Consider the following 22,548-nt stretch of genomic DNA (forward strand, 5'->3'; position numbering starts at 1 on the left):
TCCGTCCACCCACTCGACCAGAGCGCCCCTTTATTTGTCCTTTTTACCCGGTTACGGGGAGGACGACCCTGTCACGGAGTCCCACCAGAGTCGCCAACTGAAGTACCATAAAAATAACATAAAGAGTTATACCTACCAATAGCCCCAATCCCAATTCCCAAATAATCAGTCAGTTGGCAGTGAAGAAAGTTCAATTGTTTATTAAGCAGAATGCTTTATAGAGGAGCCTCTCCAACCCTCACCCATCAGGTGCGCGGAGAAGACTGTTGGCTTACATTCAAACATGAGGTTATATACTTTTCAGTTCAACACATATAATCACTGTAAAAGGAAGAACACCGGTTGGCCCTTGAGCTCCAGGAAAAGACCATATATGGCACACATGAATAGTTCAAAGCGTAACTATTTATTTTTGGGAAGGTAAGAAGGGGTGATTCCCTATCGTCTTGGTGCCCAGGAGCGTAGGCTCGGTGCCTCCAGGAATGCGCTTATCGCACACAAAGCCAGATGCGACCTTGAGTCTCAGGACAGTCGAGTAAAGAGCATACGTTCAGCTGCTCCCAGTAATTCAGATGAACTGGGGCCTGACAACTGCCGGAGACTAACACGTGATCACAGCCAGTGCTCAAGCATAGGCTCGGAAAATGGCATCTGTATGGTTCTCGATCTCAAAGTAAATAGTATCTACAAGGGATTTTGTTTATGTAACAAATATTCTTACAATTTAAGCGATTTGAAGTAAGTCATCAAAGAACAAACTTGAAAGTGTCCACCCGGACAAAGGCAACTTAAATGAATTACAGAAGAAGTAAAAAGCACATGGTGAATCCTATTTGGTATCAAAAAAATTATTTTATCATGTTTTGCATCATCTTAATTTAAACAGGGTACAGAAAAGAAAGGGAGGGGGAATATCAGCAAAGGAAGTCATGTACATATATACAAAATAAATGAAATCTGAGACTATATGTCATCACCTACAACAACTCCTAATTAATTCAAAGAGCAATAATTGGCTAAACATAGAAAAAAATTGCTAAGAGCTACTTCTTGGGGAGTTGCTGGAACTGTATGGTTCTCGGCCTACTCTGTTAGCAATGGATACGCAAGGAACGGATAAACGTTTTCTTCCTGCAAGAGCATGTAGATATATATACATTCTTTTAAGCATAAGAGGGTACGTATAAATGCATCATGCTAAGATAATATAGGTCTGATACTCCTTATGCATGGGAAATCTATTTTTTATCCCTGAGATGTTCCCGTTCAACAAGGAAAACCATTGATAGGTCAGACCCTAACAGATCATGCAGCAACTCTTCCACGTATGTCTCCATTTTAAAAAAGGCTGTTGTTTCCGGTACTAACAATAAACCTACACGTAGATAATATCTCTCTTGACCTATATTGCTTTACATAAGTCTTGTTATAAGCTCATATCTGGGGCACACAAAAAAATGCTCTGCTACACATAGAACTGATGTTTCTATTTTTCTCATTTTATTTCATATTTTTACCTTTTTTTTCCCCCATAAAAAACATTCATCTATTGTATTTCTTTTTTTCTTATATTATTACATGATTATCATTTGTGAATCAATCAACAATTTCATTATACAATATGACCAAAAAGATCTTTTTTAAACAACTTTACATAAGAAAATATATACCAATCTTTTTCAAAGACACAATCTATACACACAGTAGTACACAATGTCTTTAGAATTCACACCTAATTGGAAAATCCAAACTCACAGTCCCCCGAACTTATTCATACCTCTTATCACTCTACATGCACATCACTTGTTCTCACTACATGCATACTATAAATCCCAGAACCAGACAACATACACAGATGGAACCATAAGGGTGAGACACTCGGCCCTCTAATGCTGTGCTCAGAGCTGGGGTATTACACGCAGACTGGTCAACGCACGTTTCAATGGCTTATTTCTCGTCTTGCCATCTTCTTCAGGACCCGTTACTTTGAAGATTAATAATGGGCTGGATGGAGGGGGAGAGCAAAAGTTCTATAATAATAATACAGAGCGTTATTTAACTATTTATAATGAGCCCCACAGGAGTTATCTTACATTATCTCTTAAATATATACAGATACATTTACACAAATGTGCCATTTTCAAATGTTCTCATGAGTCAAGTACACCACCACCAGTGATAAGCATATAAAATAGGTGAGAGGAACAAAACAGACTGCGACATATACTTACCCTTTTTAAAAGTTAAAAAGAGAAGTCACACACCTTTTACCATATACAAATCAGAGTTTCAGATATATCAATCATACTTATTGTTCTCTTAATAGGGCCCCGTACCTACACAGAGGGTTGGCTGTCCCATGCACATTCAATCTTACGCCAATAATTCAGACATGAGACATAGCCAGAGATTACACTATTATAATAGGTTACCTTATCCTTTTTAAAGGACAGGAGATGCGTCAACTATGCTTGTTGGTATGTTGTCACCGTCAAATATCCAATTACTATTTAAACTCTATAAGCAAAGATGCAATTGTTTCCGGTACTCCCATTATGCGAATGTTGTTGCGCCTTGACCGGGCCTCCAGGTTGTCATTTTTTGCGCAGATCCGGGTCAGGACTTTGTCCATCTGCAACAGCTGCTCTTTGGCCTCTACCTGAAAATCGTGCACATCCAAAGTGGATTCTGTAGCTGATCTAATCTTGAGTCGTGCGTGTCAACTCTTTTCCTGGCCTGCTATAGTTGGGAGGTAAGTACTTCCAGTTTGTTGTCGATGGTCTGGAGACTAGATCTGATTTCCAGCAGGAGCGCACGAGGTCCTCTCCTCGGTCGTCTGTTGGTGCCGTGGAGGGGTCGCCCTCCACCTCGGTCCTGTAGTCTTTGTCTTGTGAGTCTTTTATTGTCGAATGATAGCTTCAACTGTTTACTGTCGTCTTTCCCCATGTTTGTGGGTTGGCTGGAACTCTGGTTGCTCTTGGGAGTGTAGGTGTTATCGCCACCCCCCCGTCCGCCCACACCCTGGTCTCCACAGCATATATTGTAGGGTGCAGAGAGATCCTCTGGCTCTTTGCTAAATTTGAAGACTGGTGTCCGCAATCCTCGCTGTAAGTCGCTATGTCCCCCTCTGTGCTCTTTCACTTGTTTCTTCATAGCATTAAATACAGTTTGTAGGCGAGGGGGGCCAACATGATCCCCTGGGAATCATTTACCCAGTTGGTTTTCGGAGGACAGCCCCTTAGCTTGACCAAGTGCTCAACGGTTTTAGCGGCACCTTTATATCCTGTGGTAATCATCCATCCAGAAATTATATGACTTCATGCACCTCGAGCTATAACTTCAGCTGTACCGACAATATAGCTCTTAGCGCCACAATGTGCATGCTTACTTACAATCTGCCAGTCCCAGCGAGACCGTATTGCCTCTCGCCCCTCACACGGGGCTCCGTTCACCTCCCTGCTGCAGTGATTATCCCACGGCGTGTGGTCTAGAACTCTCTCGGGGCTCACTGGTTGTTACTAGTTGTGCTCGCTTCTTGTCTTCTGCTGCACTTTCTTTCACCTGCGCGATGTCTGGCCGCAACTCCACTTGAGCTTCGGTGCCTCCTCCCCTCAGCACAAGATGGTGGCCTTCATCACCTCTGGCTCCAGGCCTACGAGGTCACGCTCAGACACGGAGCTCTGCTCCAGGCAATCTTGTCAAGATCTTCTGCGGGGGCCCGCATCACCACCAGCCACGCACCTCAGATCTCCGCATCGGAGACAGCATCAACACAGCCCAGCACAGGTAACGTCACAGCCCGGCGGCCAGAGTGCCGCAGCACTCTGGCCCTTCGGTTATTCATGTTTGTTTTCCCTGCTGAATGGCGCTGTTATTCTCTCTGCACCGCCAGGAACAGTTTTCTTGTCTTTTTCAGCGCTACTGGTCACTTTTAAGCACGGATTATGTAAGAATTAGGTCCCGGCCGGCAGAGCACACTCAAAGAGCTACCATCGTGCTGCTCGGCGAGACCACGCCGCCCCACAATGAAATGTTGAGGGAGAACTGAACTCTTATCATGATACAAGTGGCATTGTTCAAACTGGTAAAAGATGGGTCAAAAAAACATTTATAGATAAGATGACAGCCGATTGTGAGGCTTCAGCACTGAACAAGCTTTTGGCATGTCATGCACTTTTAGTGAAAACTGTAGGTGTCTTGTAGCCATACCGTATCTTGGACATGCCCACTCTCCAGCGATAATTATTGACATTATTTAGGCTTAATTTATTCCTGCGGCTTGTGCCCTTTAATCATGATTGCTTTAATTACTTTAGGCTGCCCATGTGTGATTGCAATAATGTTTCCATTAATGATACCTTGCATATAGTCATGGTCTGCCCGAAATACAACTATTTGCATTTTAAATATATACTTCCACTCTTGGCGACCATGAATTCTAACCAGGTGAGACCTGCATTATTGTTCCTTCAGTTCTTAACCACCCCCACAGTGTGATATTTTTCACCCCGCTATCTTTCTGGCATTTAAGTCAATCTCATTGTATTTTATCTGGTTCTCATTTTCATGAAATGTATAGTATTGTGCTTGACTTTTATTTTATTTCCAAACATTGAATAAAAAATATTGATTGATTGAGGTGTCTATTTATATCTTACAATTATGTCCCCAGGAGACCGTTGCTTTTTAAAGAACCAAAAGACAGACGGAGAAAGTTCAATAAAAAGTTTTTAAAAACTTTGTTAAGCCCATGGTACATAGGTTACAACTATGTTGTGGTGTAGCTTCAGTTGGAAAAGACACCCGAAATCATTCATACGTAGTAATATCTGTAAAAAAAAGAAGTGGGATGACCATAACCTATCCCGAGTGACCACACTAGACATTTAATAAAACGTAACACCTAATGTGATTCGTGCGCTGGTGATCACAAATCAGTGTTTGACGTTATCAAGGTGTTGAGGAAATTCTGCTCAGCTCAGGGAACCTCTGTTTATAATCAGCTAAGGACCAAATGCAGTAATCAATTCTTGCTAGGACAGCTTGGTTCCTGATGAATAAAACATCAAAGCATATGTATTTGCTCATACATTTAGTAGCGTTGGCCTCTGCTGTTTCTTGATGAGTCCAGGCCCTCTCCTAATACTGTGTGACTTTGTTGTTCCAATTCACTCATGGCTGCTGGCACGTATGCGGTCATGATATGTTCACTTGTAGGCATTATGTCCGTGCAATTATGCACTATAAGCACTTGTAGCCTTAGTTCACCTTGGTACACTTGCCTTTGAGTGTGGCTGAATTCTGTTGTTCTCTGATGAGGCTTTGTCCACACCTCGACTACTACTTTATTCCTTAGAGCTCTGTTTCCCCAAGGCAAAATTGGTATTTCGGTATAGCACCAACCTCTTCAATTTGGCTTCAACATTTCTTTCTGTCTTGGCCTCTCTGTTACCCTCGGAGGCCAGTATATCCATTCAGGCCTCAGGGTTTCATGTCCATTCCTGCAGTATTTTCCTAATCGGTAATGAGAGTTTCCTCCAGCAAGATTTTAGGCCAGTCGGTACAAAAGTTCCCATAAAATTAGGGTGCGTGTAAAGAGACGCATCTACTCCATACCTCGTCCAGCCCATCCACAAGTTTCTTTTTAATTTTTTTATTCTCATTTTGGGGCCTCACAAGTGCTACATATTTTTGATAACAAACCTAAGATTTTGAGTCTTGCAAATTTCATTTTTGGATCAGATAATGTTGGTTATGTTTGGATACTACTGCAGCAATAGAGTGAATAGGTGGAGCCCATCTTCCAGTCACTTTCCAAATTCTCAGGGTTCATCTTATTAAAATATATTTTAAAGGGTTTGCCTAGTTTTAATCAATTTGATGATTGCAGCTATAGAGTATGACATTTCTGCCTGGATCCTACACACTTTCTGTAGTTATTCCTTTACTATCTCTGCTGATTATGTACTGAGGTGTTCTCTTTTAAAGGACATGGATACTGATGTAATGGTGTCCCCTCCTTCTAAATGAGTATCCTGTAAATCCCCACCTAAGTGATAAATTTGCAACACAAGAACCATGTAGTTATTTCAGTCAGACGAATCCCTAGTATCAATATCTTGTAGTTGTTACGCAGGAGAGTGCCACTGTTGGGATGACTTGGTTCACTGAAAAACCCTAAAACATTAAATCTTTGGAAGTTGAATTATTTATGTCCATGCTTCTTTCATTTCACGTCAATAATTTATATGTTATGACTGTGAGCACAGACAATATTGGAGTCCATCAACTTTTCATATTCCTGTCTTTATCATCTCAGTATTCTTACAACTCAGTCTGTTAATCTTTTTCAGTTTTTTAAAAATAATGTATAAGCTTCTTGCCACATTAAATGAAAACATCAGAAGCACATTCTAGGTTTCTTCTGTAGAAGTATCATCTTTCATTTGATTTTCAGCTCAGATTGGGCACTTTTTAAAAACGTACATTTATATTTCACTCACTCTTGTCTCAATTCCGTGGTTAGTTTATGAATGGCATCAGATTTTAAAATCAACTCCTGCAACTATTATATGTTATTCTTGAAGTACCATACTCAATTGGACGTTGGTGTGTCTCTTCTTAGCAAATTTATTGCAGTAAGCAAAGTATTACTACGTTTTCCCTTTAGTGCTTGACAACCTAGTTCTGTGGTTAAAAGAGTGAGGGGTGACTACAATAACATAAATGGATTTCATTTGTTCAGATAATAATGTACAGGACCATACTGGTAATGTACTCCAATTAAGAGATCAGTACTAGTAACTTTATACCATTGGCCATAGGGTCAATTACATCCTGTGAGACTTGGTTCTGGTCTATGTTTGGATCTTTGGGAGTTCTTAGCTCTCTGGTCTTTTGCTCAAGCTTTTCTCCTGCAAAATGGCTCAGGTTATGAGCAAGGAAATCTGTCACTGTTAAGATTTTCCAATGAAGAGGGCAATCAAAAAACCAGCGGGAATCCTTTGCAGTCACTGGTCACATTAGTTCCAACTGGAAACTGATTTTGAAGAGTTTGGTTTTTGGCCACAACTTCAAAATACATAATCTACAGGAGCGAAATAGTTTGTAGTATGGCCCACTTTCCTCTCCCAACACTCCACCCCTGAGAGCTTGGTGGTCCAAGCCGCGACGTCCAAAGGCGCATTGCCTACCTCTCCACCTGATAGGGAATCCAAAAAACTGGACCATCTTGGGAAGATGTTTTCTTCCTCCAGCTTGGGACTTCAGTCGGTAAACACTGCATGTCTGTTGGGCTGTTACACCCACTCCGTGTGGGATACGGTTGCTCAGTGCTGCCTCAGTGCCCGGAGGAGGCCTGGGCCGTACTCTCTCGGGCAGTTGCCGAAGCGAGAGACGCAGAGAAGTTTACCATCCACTGTGGGCTAGATACTGCCTACTCACTAGGCAGGACGATTTTCATGTCTGTAGCTCTTCGACGCTAGGCCTGGTTGAGGTTGACTGGTTTTTCAGGGGATGTCCAATCCACTCTTCTGGACATGTCCTTTGATGGCCGTCGCCTATTTGGTGACAAAGCAGACAACGCGCTAGAGCACTTTAAGGACTCTCGGGCTAAGGCCAGGTCCTAGGGCCTCTCCACCACCTGCCCTGCGCAGTCTGCTTTTCGCCCTTTTCGTGTCTACGAAGGGGTGCCCCGCCACGTCCCGCCCAGAGCCACTGACCAGCGCAAGCTGTTCAGCCCCTGCGTGGCCGGGGACGTGGCAACCACCGCTGTGGATCTGGGGGCCAGCGGGCAGGCCAGTCCACCACAGCCCCCTCTGCAACAGCCTCCAAACCCTCCCAGTCCGACCTCTCTGGGCCACCTATCGCCAGTGGGTCGCATGATTCGCCATCACCTCCCCCACTGGTGCATCATCACGTCGGACAGGTGGGTTTTGCAAATAGTCCAAAGGGGCTACTCCCTCCCTCTCTAGACTACCCCTCCAGCCATGACACCTCGGTACCATCGCATGTCAGAGGATCATCAGGCCCTTCTCCAACAGGAAGTTTCGGCACTCTTGGCCAAGGGGTCCATCAAGCGAATTCCTCTCCCAGAAGTAGGTTTTGGTTGCTATTCCCACTACTTTCTGGTGTCCAAGAAGGACAAAGGCCTGCGTCCTATCTTGTATCTTCCGGAGAAATGTCAACTGATTCCTCCGGAAGGAGAAGTTCAAAATGTTGACGCTAGCTCAGGTCTTGTCTGCCCTAGACCCTGGAGACTGAATGGTAGCGCTGGACTTGCAGGATGCTTATTTTTTTACATCCCAGTCCTGCCTGCCCACCCGCGTTACCTGCGGTTCACGGTAGGCCACGAGCACTTTGTTTACTGTGCTCCCCTTTGGCCTTACCAGCCCCCCTCCCGTGTTCACGAAAGTGATAGCGGTGGTCGCAGCTCATCTGCGCAGATCAGTGGTTCCAGTCTTTCCCTATCTCGTCTACTGGCTGTTGTTGGCAGGCTCGCCCCAGGCTGTCGTCTCCCACCTCCTGACTACAGCTGACCTCCTGCATTAGCTGGGGTTCTCCTTCTGGGATGGGGCGGCCACATGGGGGAGGCGGAGATCAGAGGCCTCTGGTTTCCGGCGGAGTCTGGGCTCCACATCAACCTTCTGGAGCTTCGGGCTATTCATCTTGCAGTCAAAGCATTCCTTCCCTCTGTCCTGGAAAGAGTAGTGCAGGTGTTCACGGACAAACCACCGCCATGTGGTACTGCAACAAACAACGCAGAGTGGGGTCGTGGACCCTATGTCACGAGGCCCTCCTCCTCTGGACATGGGTGGAACATCAGGGCATTTCCCTGGTAGTTCAACACCTGGAAGGTTTCCTGAATGCAGGGGCACACAAACTCAGCCGCAGGTGCATGATGGTGTCTTCACTTGGAGGTGATCCCAAGGTCTCTTTCGCAAGTGGGGAGAGCCTTGGTTAGATCTATTCGCAACAGAAGAGAACGTGCAATGTCAGCAATTCTGCGCATTGGGATTTCTAAGGCGGCACTCGCTAGGCGACGCTTTTGTCGCGAGTGAAGTTGCTGTCTTCTATACGCCTTTCCGCCTATACCACGTCTGCCCAGAGTGCTGAAGAAGATCAAGAGCGACCGGGCCCAAGTCATTCTTTTGTTTCGGGATTGGGCACGAAGAGTCTGGTATCCCGAGCTGCTACACATGGCTATTGATCCTCCGATCAGACTCCCTCTTCCAAAGGATCTTCTGTTGCAGCAGCAGGGGGCGGTCCTCGACCCATACCTGTCCAACCTCCACCTCCTTGCGTGGGGATTGAGTGGTGACAGTTGACGTCGTTTGACCTGCCTTCCCGAAGTTTGTGTTGTTATCTTGGCAGCCAGGCGTCCCTCCACTAAGATACTAAATGCCTGCTGCTGGAACACATTTGTGGCATGGTGCACAGCTAAGGCTATGGAACCCCTTTCCGCCCCTCTTTCTGAGGTTCTCTTGTTCCTCCTTTCTTTGGCCCAGCAGGGCTCTGCTATGAGCACTTTAAAGGGCTTACCTCGCAGCCATTTCAGCCTTTCTTAGGCTTCCTAATCAGCCTTCTTTTTTCAAGTCCCCTGTTGGGCTTCCTGATCAGCCTTCTCTTTTCAAGTCCCCTGTTGTAAATCGTTTCCTTAGGGGAATTACTCAACTTTTTAATCCTGTTCCCTTTGTAATGCCCCAGGAGGACTTGAACTTGGTTCTCACATATCTTATGTGCGCACACTTTAAGCCGCTACATAACTGTCCGCTCAGGCGTCTTACTTTGAAAATTGCCTTTCTGGTGGTCATCACCATTCATTGCGCGCAGGGTGAGTGAGCTATATGCTCTTTCTTCCAAGCCTCCTTTTCTGGCAGTCCATCCGGACAAGGTCGTCCTCAGAACTAGACTGTCCTTTCTTCCCAAGGTGGTTACTTCTTTCTACATTGACCAAACCATCACTTTGCCCACCTTCTTTCGGCATCCTTCAAACGAGGAAGAGAGGCTCCACCGTCTGGATCCAAAAAGTGAGCTTGCCTTCTACTTGGATCGCACCAAACAATTCCGGGTGGATGACCAGCTCTTTGTTGGTTAAGGGGTGCTAAGAAAGGTTGGACCTTGCACAAACGGACCATCAAAGCTTGCTATTCTTTGGCAAAGAAGGAGCTTCCAGTGGGAATGCTCGCCCATTCCACCAGGGCTACGGCAGCCACCACTGCTTTGGGACGGTGAGTCCCCCTTAATGACATCTGTCAGGCAGCTACTTGGGCCTCGCTGTACACGTTCACCAAAGACTACTGCCTGGACAGCCAAGTCCGGAGAGACGGCTTATTTTGCCGTTCTGTTCTCCAGAACTTTCTGGTGTGAACTTAGTTCGCAGACCCGCCTCCGGGTTGGTATTGCTGGGGTATCTATTCTAAGGTAAGGAATCTGCAACTAACTGTTTCTTTCATATGAACAAGTTACTTACTTTCGGTAACGATATATCTGTAAGAAACATAGGTTAGTTATAGATTTTTTACCGCGCCACACATCCTCCCCATTATGCAAACTGACTTCTAGGGCTAAGGACTTCCTTTCAGGGCCCTAGTTTTGTGCACCAGTGATCGGTGACTTGCAGGGCTCTGCGCTTCTGGCGTGGAAAGTCGTGTACAGAACTGACGTCCGCGAGCGAGGGCGGCGTCTATGTAGCTACCGCGGCGTCATCCCGGCGACCACAACACCAACTACGAACGCGAAATCGACCAACTCCGCCTTCCGACGCGCAGAAGTACAGCTGACGAAAACTTTGCGGATCAAGTCTGACACCAGGGGGTAATGCTAAGGTAAGGAATCTATAAGTAACCTATGTTTCTTACATATATACCGTTACCGAAGGTAAGTAACTTGTTCATCTCTCCCCCAGCCCCCCCAACGTTATGCATGGCGCCCACAAAGTAAGGGCAGGAATCCCAGTTATGGAGGCTGGAGGGACGTTTTACTAATAGGAGCAGGGATCTTCCCCCTTAGACATTCAATAACAAGCATTGGCATAACCAATAGGTCTCGCCTTTGGGACCTGATAAGTATTTAGTTACGCAGCACAATATCCTTGGTGCAACAACATCAACTGTTGCATGGCTAAAGATTTATAAGGTCCCAAAGGCGAGACCTATTGCCTATGCGAATGCTTGTTTTCCTTCTTATGATCCATTTTTCTAAATCCAGCAGTGGAGGGAAAGGAGAGATTTGGGGCATCATATTTATTTGTAAAATATTTATAAAGTGCTTTAAGGTCACAGGAACGGCAGAATGCGCTGTATAAAGCGCATCATTAACTTGTGAGGCATTCATTGTCAGCGCCTGGGAGCTAAGATACATTTACGGGCTATGTAGGCTTTAATTTACAGTTAGAAAGTCAAATTGCATCCTATGTTTAAAAAAAATCCATTTACAAAAAATACAATATTTTCACCCACTGTGGCAGTTTAACATTTATATGGACATTGGTCAGACTGAAATTGTGGAATGGGTCTAGCCTTCCCAGACCGGCATTGGACACCCCTCTAAAGAGAATAGTGGAACCGCCGCTAATAAAGTCTAGTAATTCCACAGTGAATCCAAACACTGGCCAGCTTCATGTGATAAACAGTACAGTCCTCTCCCGCAGACACCACCTGCACATTTACCTTAATTCCAGGCTAATACAACGGTTGTCGGTGCCTCATTCAGTGTGTGCGCGGTTTAGGGGCGGGGACATTCACCCACAGTATGTAGCCTTTAATATGTGGAAGGTGGCATGCAGATTTATAGAGACACTAATTGTGCTGTGTAATTGAGCTGGGGTGTCGTGTCGTCCGCAGCATGGGGAATTGCAGGTGTGAGAATCTGGCAGGAAGCCGAAGGGAGGGTGGGGAGTTCGCACTCAAAGTATGCTCATCTGATGGTTCTTTTGATGCAGCGCTGTGCAGACACCCCCTTTGCTCTGTGAGGACGATTCCTCTGCTGACCTATGGAATTTCAGCATAGCCGGAGGTGACTTGAATGTTCTGAAGGTAATATAGGGCAAAAATGAGAACAACCGCCAAAATTCAATTTCTCTAAAACAAGCCACCACAGCTTTTTCACTATGTTTAGTTACTGATGCAAATCAATGAAAAGAAACCCATCTAATTCCCCTGGCGCTGCCATGTCCAGTTTAAAATGTGCATGAATCGCCCACCCTCGGACCTCTGAAGGACAGGGGCATGGCCAGGGGTGACGAACGGGGCGCAAAGACACGTCCTCGCAGCAAAACCATGCTGGACAGAGGACCCGCGAGGTTAGCCAAGATGGCGCTAGCGGTCTGAGCCCCGGCTCCCAAGGGCCAACTAGAAGCTGCCAGCAGAGTATAGTGGGGCCAAATTGAGGGTCCGGGGTGGTGGAGCACTGGGACCGTGTGATCCTGTGGCCGAACGAGGGGACATGAAAGTATCGCCGGAGAACAGGCCATTGTGAAGGAGTTGTGAGGTCTGTCAAAATGGTGCCCGCGGCCTGAGGAGTGCCCCCTAAGGGATGCCCGGTGTCTGCCGGCTACACTTCCCCCACAGTAGAGCTGGTTGCAGACACGCGTCGATAGAGAGCTGGGCCCCCATACCTGCAGTGCACAACGAGGAGTAAGGAAGTGCAACGGAGAGAGGCACAGGCAGTGGCGTGCTGGGGGAGCTGTGAGCACCTGGTGGCGGTGGATCCGAGCACTGCTGCAGGCGACCTCGGGACAGCACTCTGCAGTTTCCCCAAATGGGCGGTCAGGGGTTTTGATGATGCTGCTACACAACCCTAGCCAGAGAGAGAAGCTCCACCCCCCTCTCAGAGCCCACCTCCTGCTGCTGGAGCCGCGCAACCAACTGGTGAGTGGGGATTGCCCGGGATTGCAGGAGTTGCCCCCAGAGACCAAGACGCTCCTGCCGCTTTGTCGTCCCGAAAAAGTGGCAGCAGGGGGAGGGGGCATGGGCGGTATCCTTTTGGGAGCGTGCGACCATATGGCGCCGCTCGCTCCCGAAAAGAAATCGCCAAGATGTGTACGCGTTGCATTGCAAGCAATGCAACGCGTGCACTTCTTTGCCTAAAAAGCTTTGCCGATGGCATTAGGTCTCCTCCTATGCAACGCATGCGCGTTGCCTAGGACGAGACCTAAAAAGGTGTATAGCCTGGCCCTAAGCATTAGCTTGCTGGCTAGGGCACTAGCAACTCATTCTTGCTGGGAAAGTGATACATTTGATGTATTCCAGTCATCACAGCAGAGTGCTGATGGCGAACAAAATGAAAAACAAAGGGAGCAGTCCATTGCATGATTGTCTACTTCACTAAAGAAAAAACATGGTTAGCCCTAAAAACTTTTTACGATATGATAGCACAGTTTAGTAAGCAGTGTAGAGAATTTTAATACCAACGATTGCCTTGAGTGGGTCTGTTCCCAGAAAGCCATACAACAATCCATAGATCTCATGCTTAAGGCCCACCGTCTGATTCTGTGTTTTTGATTTAATTACGTGGTTCTATTTGATTTTTTTTATTTAAAAGCACATTTCGATGCAGACCTGTGTCTCTTGGTGCACAGCTGAGTTTTCGTATTAGCACAGTATTCCTTTCAATATGATAAAATTACAATTTTGTTCCCTATTATGCTTCATCGTTCTATTAATTCGAGTGGTTGAACATGCATATAATCACAAATGTGCCACTGTACCCTAAAGTGTTTCAGGGTGAACCCTTCATCAGGGCTTTGTTCTATAATTTTCATAGTTCTGTGAGCAGATAAACTAGAACTATTTTGAGGTGAACTCGATAGAGTATGGCACCTAAAAATATAACTCAACAGTGAATACAACTCTGGGAAGAAAAAGTGTGTATTACATTCGTGTTTGAGAATTTGATTCATCCATTCTTCATTGCCATATTTTCACTAATGCAATTATTGGTATAATTTCATATCCAAGTGCCCTCAAGCTGGACCAGGAGAAATGCTATTGGCCACGGCCATAATCAAAATGATGTTTTCTTATTGTTAGCATCCAATTCAAAGGTATGCTGTGTTCTATGGTACTTTGCACTGGCTGTGGCAAACATTATATATATCTAACCCTTTCACTGCAACATATTGCCAAGTTTCAGTTGAGTAACTATTCCAGTCCATAACCTTAGCAGCTCCTTTTTTTCATGCCCAGATACTTAGTTCTGAAAATTCATGGTTCTTCCAGTCTTTCATAGATATGCACAAAGAGAGTTACATGGTTGGTGGGCAGCTTCTCACAGCTGCCTGTTTTATGTCCTAATTCAAAATAGATGCTGACATTTTTGTATTGTTAAAAACGGTAAGTTTGTTCCTGTCTTTCTTACACAGTTGTATTTGTCTGTTAATAAATGTTTTTTGTGATTGTATTATTACTGAGATCTTCTGAGAAGCCTGTTATGTTCCCTTTAATTGTGCTGCGTTATTTCTAAGTTGCACAATACCTTAAACTTCTCTTACTGCCTGTTGTGGACATTCACTGTTCTCTGTTGGGGCACACACTTCTTCCTGATGGATTTGTTGCCTTGTAAAGTGCAGGGTAATCTGATTGACTTCTAGCCGCAGATTTATTACCTTGCAGAATACCCCAGGCGTTCGACTGGATCTTGAAAAGCTTGAGCAGTACAGTACCTCTGTGCTTCAGAAGGAGGCACGGAACTGCATTGTCCCTTCCGGCGTGGTTGGCACATGAGTTTGTGGTGCCTATATATGCATCACCCTAGGTGGCTGACATGATTTCCTTTCTTTCATTGCCATCAGCATGAATCCGGAAGAGAATCCTCAGTCATTTTTTGACTCCTTTTTTTCGACTTTCTGACTACCCTTTTTTAAGATTTTGCTCCCGATGTGCCTTAGGAATGTCCCATGAGAAACCTGTGGGTTTTTAGCTCCATGGAGCCTGCCATAGGAAGATGTCTGCCTGTGACAGACCCCCACTTGGTTTGTTAATGGTGCATGGAGCTGGAAAACTTCCCCAAGGCCTGCTCTGACTGCTGTGCAATGAACCCGAAAGCAGTCCGGGAAAGAGCATTAAAGCTCCTGGTCACTCGACAACAGACAACTCTGTGCTGCTCCAGGTCCCGGTCATGTGGAAGGTTCTGTGCCTTAGATTATCTTCGTTAGCCAAACTGTTGTCAGGTATGTCACACAAGAAGAAAAAGAAGTTGAAGCTTTCTTCAACTTCACTGCTCTAGTCCTGATCATCGGACAAGGCTTGGAAACGATGCAACAAGTCTAAGCTGCGCTCCCACACTTATCCAATGGAGCCAGAGCCTTGGTCTGCTCTGAGCTTCCCTGAATTTCTTGGAGTCAGAATGACCCTCGCCCAACTGTAAGAATTCTGAGGCAATGCATCTCACGTTTGTGTGAATCGATCCTCTGTATCGCCTTCGGGCATCATGGGTTTGGAAGGTGTCTCTACTGGGATTCCGCTGGCTGGTTCGCCCTCGGATCCAGCCAGGCCCTTTGGATCCGTTCTTGGATATGAAATGACTCTGGCTGCAAATCTACGACCTTCACTAGCATTTGGTCTTGTGGGTCCATCCCCAACGCCACTGACCCCATACTTATTCCAGACAAGAATAAGGAGCCGGACTAGCATGGTCCAACGTTGACACAGCTACCAACCAAACCAGGACCCTTTGTGTTGGAGACAGTGCCTCCTTTTTGTAACCGACCCTGTTAGGTTTTTTGCCTGGGGTGGATCAGAGTATCCTTATTGTTATCCTGACCCCCCTGAGGAATCGTTTACCGAGCATAACTGGTATGAGGAACTGGCTGATGCTAGTAGCCTGGACACCTCGTCAGACACTGGCCTGGTCTCTACTCCTATCCTAGTGTGGCTGCAGAGGAAGGGGCTTCTTTGCCATTGTGATGCAGAGGGCGGCTGAGTTCCTTGACCTTACACTGCCCTCAGTAAAGGTAAAGACCAATGTTTTGACGGAGTTGCTTCAACCCAGGGCATCCCACACAAGACTCCTCTTTCTCTGAAGCCCTCAACTGATACCCTGCTCAGGGCCTGGGTCAAGCCCTGCACCAGCACTCCTGTGCACAGGCTGATTCCCCTTCTGCCAGCTCCTGGGGATCCACCTTTGCTAACCCAGCACCCCAACCCCAGAAACGTGTGATGCAGGCCTAAATGTTCAAAGTTAACCCTGGCACGTTCCTTACCACGCCACCAAACAGGGAATCCAAGAAGTGGATACCATTGGTAAAAGGATTTTCTCTTCCATCAGCCTTGCACTGCAGTGCTTCTTGGGCTAGTATACACACACACAATGTGGGACCTGGTTGCACATGTGCTGCCCATTGTCTCGGATTGACCCAGGCTATTGCCGAAGGCAGGGATACAGCAACATTTAAGGTAAGCTTAAGACGTGACAGACTTGCTTTGTTGCCATGCCTGGCTGAGGTCAACCGGCTTTTCGGGGATGTACAGGCATTCCTCATAGACATGCCCTTCTATGGCACTTTTCTGTTTGACAACAACACTGATTTAGTGGTCAAGTGCTGCAAGAACCGGAGGGCCACCGCCCAGTTATTGGGACTCGCCATGGCCACATACCACCCATACTCTTTCTTTCGCTCCTTACATGGTGAAAGAAGGGACTACCAGCTGCGTCCATTTTAACACAGCAGACTCCCCAGTCTGTTTGTGATCAAAGACACAGCTTCCACAAGCCTTGTGGGACCCAATGGCAGAGATCTGCCTAGTCTGCCACCACTGGCAGTTGACGCCTCCAAACCCCTTTAATGTACCCTTGCGACATCATGGGCAATCAGTTGTCAGCAGGATCAGGCACCACCTGTCCCACTAGCAAGCCATAGCGGCAGACAACTGGGTGCTCCAAATTGTCCAGTGAGGTTACTCCCCTCTGGTCCCGGAAACCCCACTGCATATGCCACCGCCCTCAGACTGACTGACCGAGGACCATCTCTCCCTGCTGTAACTGGAAGTGCCGTCTCTTCTGGCCAGAGGAGCCATTGAGAGGCTGCTGACATTGGAAGTAGGTCATGATTGCTATTCCCGCTGAAGGACAGAGGCCTTTACTCTATACTAGATTTGCAACCAAAGCCACTTCCTGATCTTGAAGAGATTCAAAATGCTCACATTGCCTCAAGTATTGTGTGCCCTGGATCCTGGATGATGGTGCTTGACTTTCAGGACACATATTTCCATATACCTGGTGTGCTAGGCCCACAGTCCACTGTGGTTCACAAGCCCTTTCCGTGTGCTGCGTTCCACTTTGGCCTTATCTGGGCCCTTCGAGTGTTCACGAAAGTGATGGCAGTGGTTGCAGCCCATCTGGCGAGGTCAGGGGTTGCAGTCTTCCCCCTACCTTGACGACTGGCTATTGAAGGCAGGCTTGTATCAAGCAGCTGTGGACCACATCCAGACTACAGCGAACCTCCTGCGTTCGCTCGGGCTCACTGTGTTCACTAAAAATGTGCCAAAGTCACACCTGACTCCCTCTACGATGCTCCTTTTCATTAGAGCAATTCTGGACACCGTGCAGTTCCGCACAATGCTCCAGAGTGGCGAGTCCAGGATTTTCAGACTTTGATTAATTTATTTGAGCCTCTATCCAGGATTTCAGTGAGATAGACTCTGAGGCTTCTGGTTTTCCTGGCCTCTTGTATCCTGCTGCTAATGTATGCTCACTGGCCTGTGTGGGCCCTGAAGTCTCAGTGGCCAGCATCAGGGGAATGTCTCCGACCTAGTCCAGATATACAATGGTGGCTAATGGACTGCTGTTGAGTCTGCGAGTGACCTCTCTCCCACCCCGATGTCACATTGGTGACAGATGTGTTGCTTCTGGGTTGGGTAGCCATTTGGTAGAGGTGGAGATCAGAGGACTTTGGTCACCGGTGAATTCTCGATTCCGCATTAACATGTTGGATTTGAGTAATTCACTTGGCATTGAAAGCTTTTTTTCCGTCCACAAAGGGTAAGGTGGTTCAAGTGTTCCCGGAGAACACCATCCCCATGTAGATCTGCAACAACCGAGGCGGAGTGGGGTCCTGGACCCTGTGCCAGGAAGCCCTGCACCTCCTGGATGTTGCTTGAACATCAGGACATTTTCCTGGTTATACAGTACCTGGTGGGATCTCTTAACGCCAGGGTGGATAAACTCCACAATCCATGCCTTGTGGATCACGACTGGCGTCTCATCCGAAGGTAGAGCAGGATCTTTTCTGTGACTGGTGATTCCCTTGGTTAGATCTTTTTGCCACCGCCGAGAATGAGCAATGTCAGCGCTTCTGCGCATTGACCTTTCCAAGGCGAGACTTTCTCTGAGATATATTTCATCTCAAGTATGGCTTGCGACTCCTTTACGCTTCTAGCAACCACCCAGCCTGCCTGGAATGCTGAAAATGATCAGGACAGACTGAGCCCAAGTCATACTAGTGGCTCCTCATTGGGCATGGAGAGTATGGTATCCAGAACTCATGAGCATGGGTCCACCGATCAAGCTGCCCCTTCAGGAAGATCTCCTCTTGCTGCAACTGGGCATCGTTCTGCACCAGAGCTTGTGCACACTTCGTTTTTATGCATGGACATTAGGCTGCAGCTGCTGAGTCTCTTCGATCTACCTCCAGAAAGTCTGTGAGGTCATCTTGGCAACCAGTTGTTCATCGACAAAGTCGTTATACAGCTGTCGTTGGGACTAGATCATGGATTGGTGCATTGAAAAACACGTTAACTCTCCTTCTGCACCTTTGTGCAAAGTGATTTTGTTTGATTTGTCGTTAGCCCGGCGAGGCATTGCTATGGCCACAGTTAAAGGTTACTGTGAGGCCAGCTCTGCTTTTTTACAGTAACCAGAACAGCCTACCCTGTTCAAGTCACCCATTGTGACATGTTTTCTGAAAGGTCTTCAACATGCCCCCCCCCCTTAAAAAAAACCCTTTCTTTATGCCCAAATGGGAACCCACACATAGCTGTCCTGTAAAACGTCTGACAATCAAAGGCTTCTTTGTAGCTATCCTTCGGCCAAGAGGGTCAGCGAGCTCTTCTTCCCACACAAACTGGTTCTCCGCACCCATGCCTCTTTTTTGCAGAAGGTTGTGACACCTTTCCACGTCAGCCAAAGCATCACACTACCAAACTTCTTTGCTCATCCTCACTCCTCCAAGAAGGGGAGGGATTCAATCGCCTGGACTTGAAAAGAGCATTGACGTTCTACATGTATCGCACCAAAGAACACTGGGTGAATGGTCAGCTCTTTGTTGGAGTCACTGGAGCAAAGAAGGGGAAAGCAGTGCAGAAAATAACCATCAGCAATTTTCTAGCACTGGTACACTTCAGGTGAAGTAACCATGTGCTTTACAAATAACATTATTTGTATTTGTATTTATTTCCAGGTGGATTATACTCTGTATTGAGATTTGCCTCGCATTGACCAAGAAGCAACCCTGTGAGGACTGATGAGCTCATTTCACCAGAGCCAAAGCTGGGACCAGTGAATTGGCTTGCAGAGGCCCCATCCTAGACAATCTGTCAGGCTGCGAAGTGGACAACCTTGCACACTTTTATCACTGCCTTGACGCTCCGGTCCATCGTGAAAAGGCACTTTGCCTATTTGGTCCTCCAGGACTTTTTAGTCTGAGCACAGTTAACAGATCCTCCTGCAGAGCAGTATTGCTTTCGTATCTGATCTTGTAAAGAAGCGTTTGTCACTACGCTGGGGCGGTGCTTATATAGGCGCCATGAACATCACTTCAGCGTGGATGACACCTCTGTGGAGCCATCGGCGCCACCTTCTGGTACGCAAAGGTACTGCTCTTGAATCTGCAGCTAGATAATCTTTACCAAAATCAGGTATTTTTTCTCTTTTTTAGAGTTTTATATAGCACGAACTAGACACGAGACATCGGGTATCAGGGCTCTTTACATGCGCACCAGTTTCATTACACAAGGACACATTCACTTTTGTTAGGCACGGGGAGATTAAGTAATTTTCCCAGAATCACAGGATGTTGAGCGTAGTTGCCGAGACTCAAACCCGGTTCCCCAGCTTCGAGGTCGACCGATGTATCCGTAAGGCTACATCCTCTCCCATATAGGCATTAACGAAGATAAGTAACTTGATCCTTTCCTGCATTCCTATGCTACATGAGACATTCCCCTGTCTTTCATTGCCCTTGGTTTGGGGAGTTGACGCTTCCTGCACTTTCCTAATGGAAGCAAGATGCAGCTCCCAATGTTGTATTCCAAAATGTCTCTCCATTTATCAGCAGATTACTGTGATCCTTAGCCCTAAAGGGTGTTTCATTCTTATTCTTCTAGGGGTAAAAACATAATGGATAACTTCACACAATAAGCCTTTACACGGAGAATCACATCCCTTGGAGATGGGGGAGGTGTCACTAATTAGTTGACTATTTTTCGAAGCTGTTCCTGTGACTCCGCCTTTGGTGGACGAGAATGAAGATAGTTCTGGGCAGAGAAGTAATAGTCACAAACACTCTCTAATTAGGCCTCCTAAATAAATTTCAGACGCACGTTCAAACTCCACAAAGATTCCATTAGCTCCCAATCTTCTAGCAAATGACACACCACTAACATAAACCTGTATCTCATCCCGTGCACTTCGTTATTTGACCAGCCTTTCTAGCCCGCATACCTCAAGGAGAGAACTGCACTCCTCTATGAATGGACTACTGACTGTTTGCACGTGCAAACCTGAGATGAGCGATCGTTTGAGATACACGGAACAAACAGTCACATGTTCTAATGGGGAAACATCATTAACAACGAAGGCATTACTACGCGTAACGTTTACTACGGGGCACTTACCACGTAACGTCTTTTCCACGCGTATGCCTTCCATGATCGTCTTTACCACGCAATAATCATTCCGGTCGGGAAAATAAAATAAAAAAGCGTAGGATTAAAAAAGGGGGGTTGGGGGGGTCTCCCCCCCCATAAAAAAACGAACCTGCCGTGCCGAAGAAATCAGCGTCGTTAGAGAGGAAGCTGGAATAAACTTCTGCTTCTTCTTTGCGACGTATGAGCGACGTGGTTAAGGTGATGCGGGGAAAACGAATTCCGTTGTAACGCATGCGTGGAAAAGGCATGCGTTGCAACGGAATACGTAGTAATACATACAACCGTTCTAATGCACGTTCACAAGACATTCTGCAAGACAAGTGGATGCAATAAGTAAAATCGCTGTTTGTTATTTATAACGTCATGTTTCATGGCATGAGGGATGCATTAGGAGATTACAGATGCTTACCATTCATAGCTGATGAATTTCAGTATTTAAGTTTTAGATGATATCCGTAACATCCCTCCAATTGTAGTTTTAGAGGAGGTTCCTTTTTTATTTTAAGTGCACAGTAGTGTATCTTCTGAATAAAAACATTAACTTACCTTTAACATTTTTTCAGTGATGCATACATATATTCGCAAATTCGTGCATATTTAATTAGAGCCACAATATGATCTATGTAGTTCTGTTCAGACCATTAGTTTGTATATAAAAAAAGTTTTGTTTGTTTCATTGATAACTTTTTCATGATTTGACAAATCTGGACAAAATGTTCCCATTCCCACTGCTCCCCACTTCTGTCCAACAAAAGGCAGTGTTACGGTGGTTTAGGAATTATCTGTGCAAATTGGTCGAATAGTGGGTAAGTGTGAAGTGGCAACACCCACCATTTCACTTCAATGCTCACTGGCATTTTTGGCTAGCAGCAATGTGGAAGACACGGGATGGAATGACACCAGACTTGGTCCAGAGGATCAAAAGAGATCAGATTCAAAATCGTTTTATCGGTTTAGAGAAATCTGTCAAACAGTGTTTGTAAGTGTAAAGATATTTGACAATTCTACTTAATGAAATCTGAATCTAAGCATATACTTAGATTCCCTGCTTGGAGTTCATTCTTCTTTTTTTACTCCAGAAGCTTTTATGACATTTGTTAATGCCTTGATTGGTGAATTACTTAACACTAACAGACCAAAGGGATAGCTTGGTTGATTACTGGAAAACAAGTGAAAAACTAAGAAAAAAAACTCCATCATCATTACCTTATTTAAAGACCAGGATTGTTTTTTTTCTTTTGTTGTGTTATTTTGTTTTTTGTACCAGATATTTATTTATTTAATTATTTTGTTATCTTATGTTCCTTAAGACTCGTATGCTCCATGACTATTTTGATGTACTTACATTTTTATTGTATTCTATCCTTCTGCCTCAATGTGATGTATAGAATGTCATTGACTCTCCCGTGGCCAGACAAAGCAAATATGGAGCGGTAAGCCACCGTAGGGGCACTGCCTGATTCAAGCACATTTGTCTGTAGTTAAGCTCACCATTGTATCGCTTCTAAGCATTGGTTTACCAACATCATCCGAGATAGTTTTGAAGATTTTCTTGTCTAGTCAACTGATGGTTTTTCGAAATGCCCAAACAACATACACGAGATAATTTAATAAAATAGAGTAACTCAGAAAGCCCAGGGATAAGCAATTCTATGCTAGTGAATATCTTGCGTGAAAAATTGGA

The 22,548-nt window shown here is 45.8% G+C and overlaps 1 protein-coding gene across 4 annotated transcripts in view; it reads left to right on the top strand.

The window, feature by feature from the left end:
* Nucleotides 1-22,548, top strand: part of TBC1D23 (TBC1 domain family member 23) — a 656,146-nt gene that overhangs the window by 450,785 nt on the left and 182,813 nt on the right. For 2 of the 4 annotated variants that reach the window (XM_078657742.1, XM_078657743.1), the window contains exon 15: nucleotides 22,253-22,297. The exons of the other annotated variants lie outside the window; for them this stretch is intronic. In XM_078657742.1, coding sequence (XP_078513868.1) covers nucleotides 22,253-22,297 — 45 coding nt within the window. The remainder of the gene's footprint in view (nucleotides 1-22,252; nucleotides 22,298-22,548) is intronic. 4 annotated transcript variants of the gene reach the window in all.

The sequence above is a fragment of the Lissotriton helveticus genome, chromosome 8 (assembly GCF_964261635.1).
Source record: "Lissotriton helveticus chromosome 8, aLisHel1.1, whole genome shotgun sequence".
In the NCBI taxonomy this organism is placed as follows: domain Eukaryota; kingdom Metazoa; phylum Chordata; class Amphibia; order Caudata; family Salamandridae; genus Lissotriton; species Lissotriton helveticus.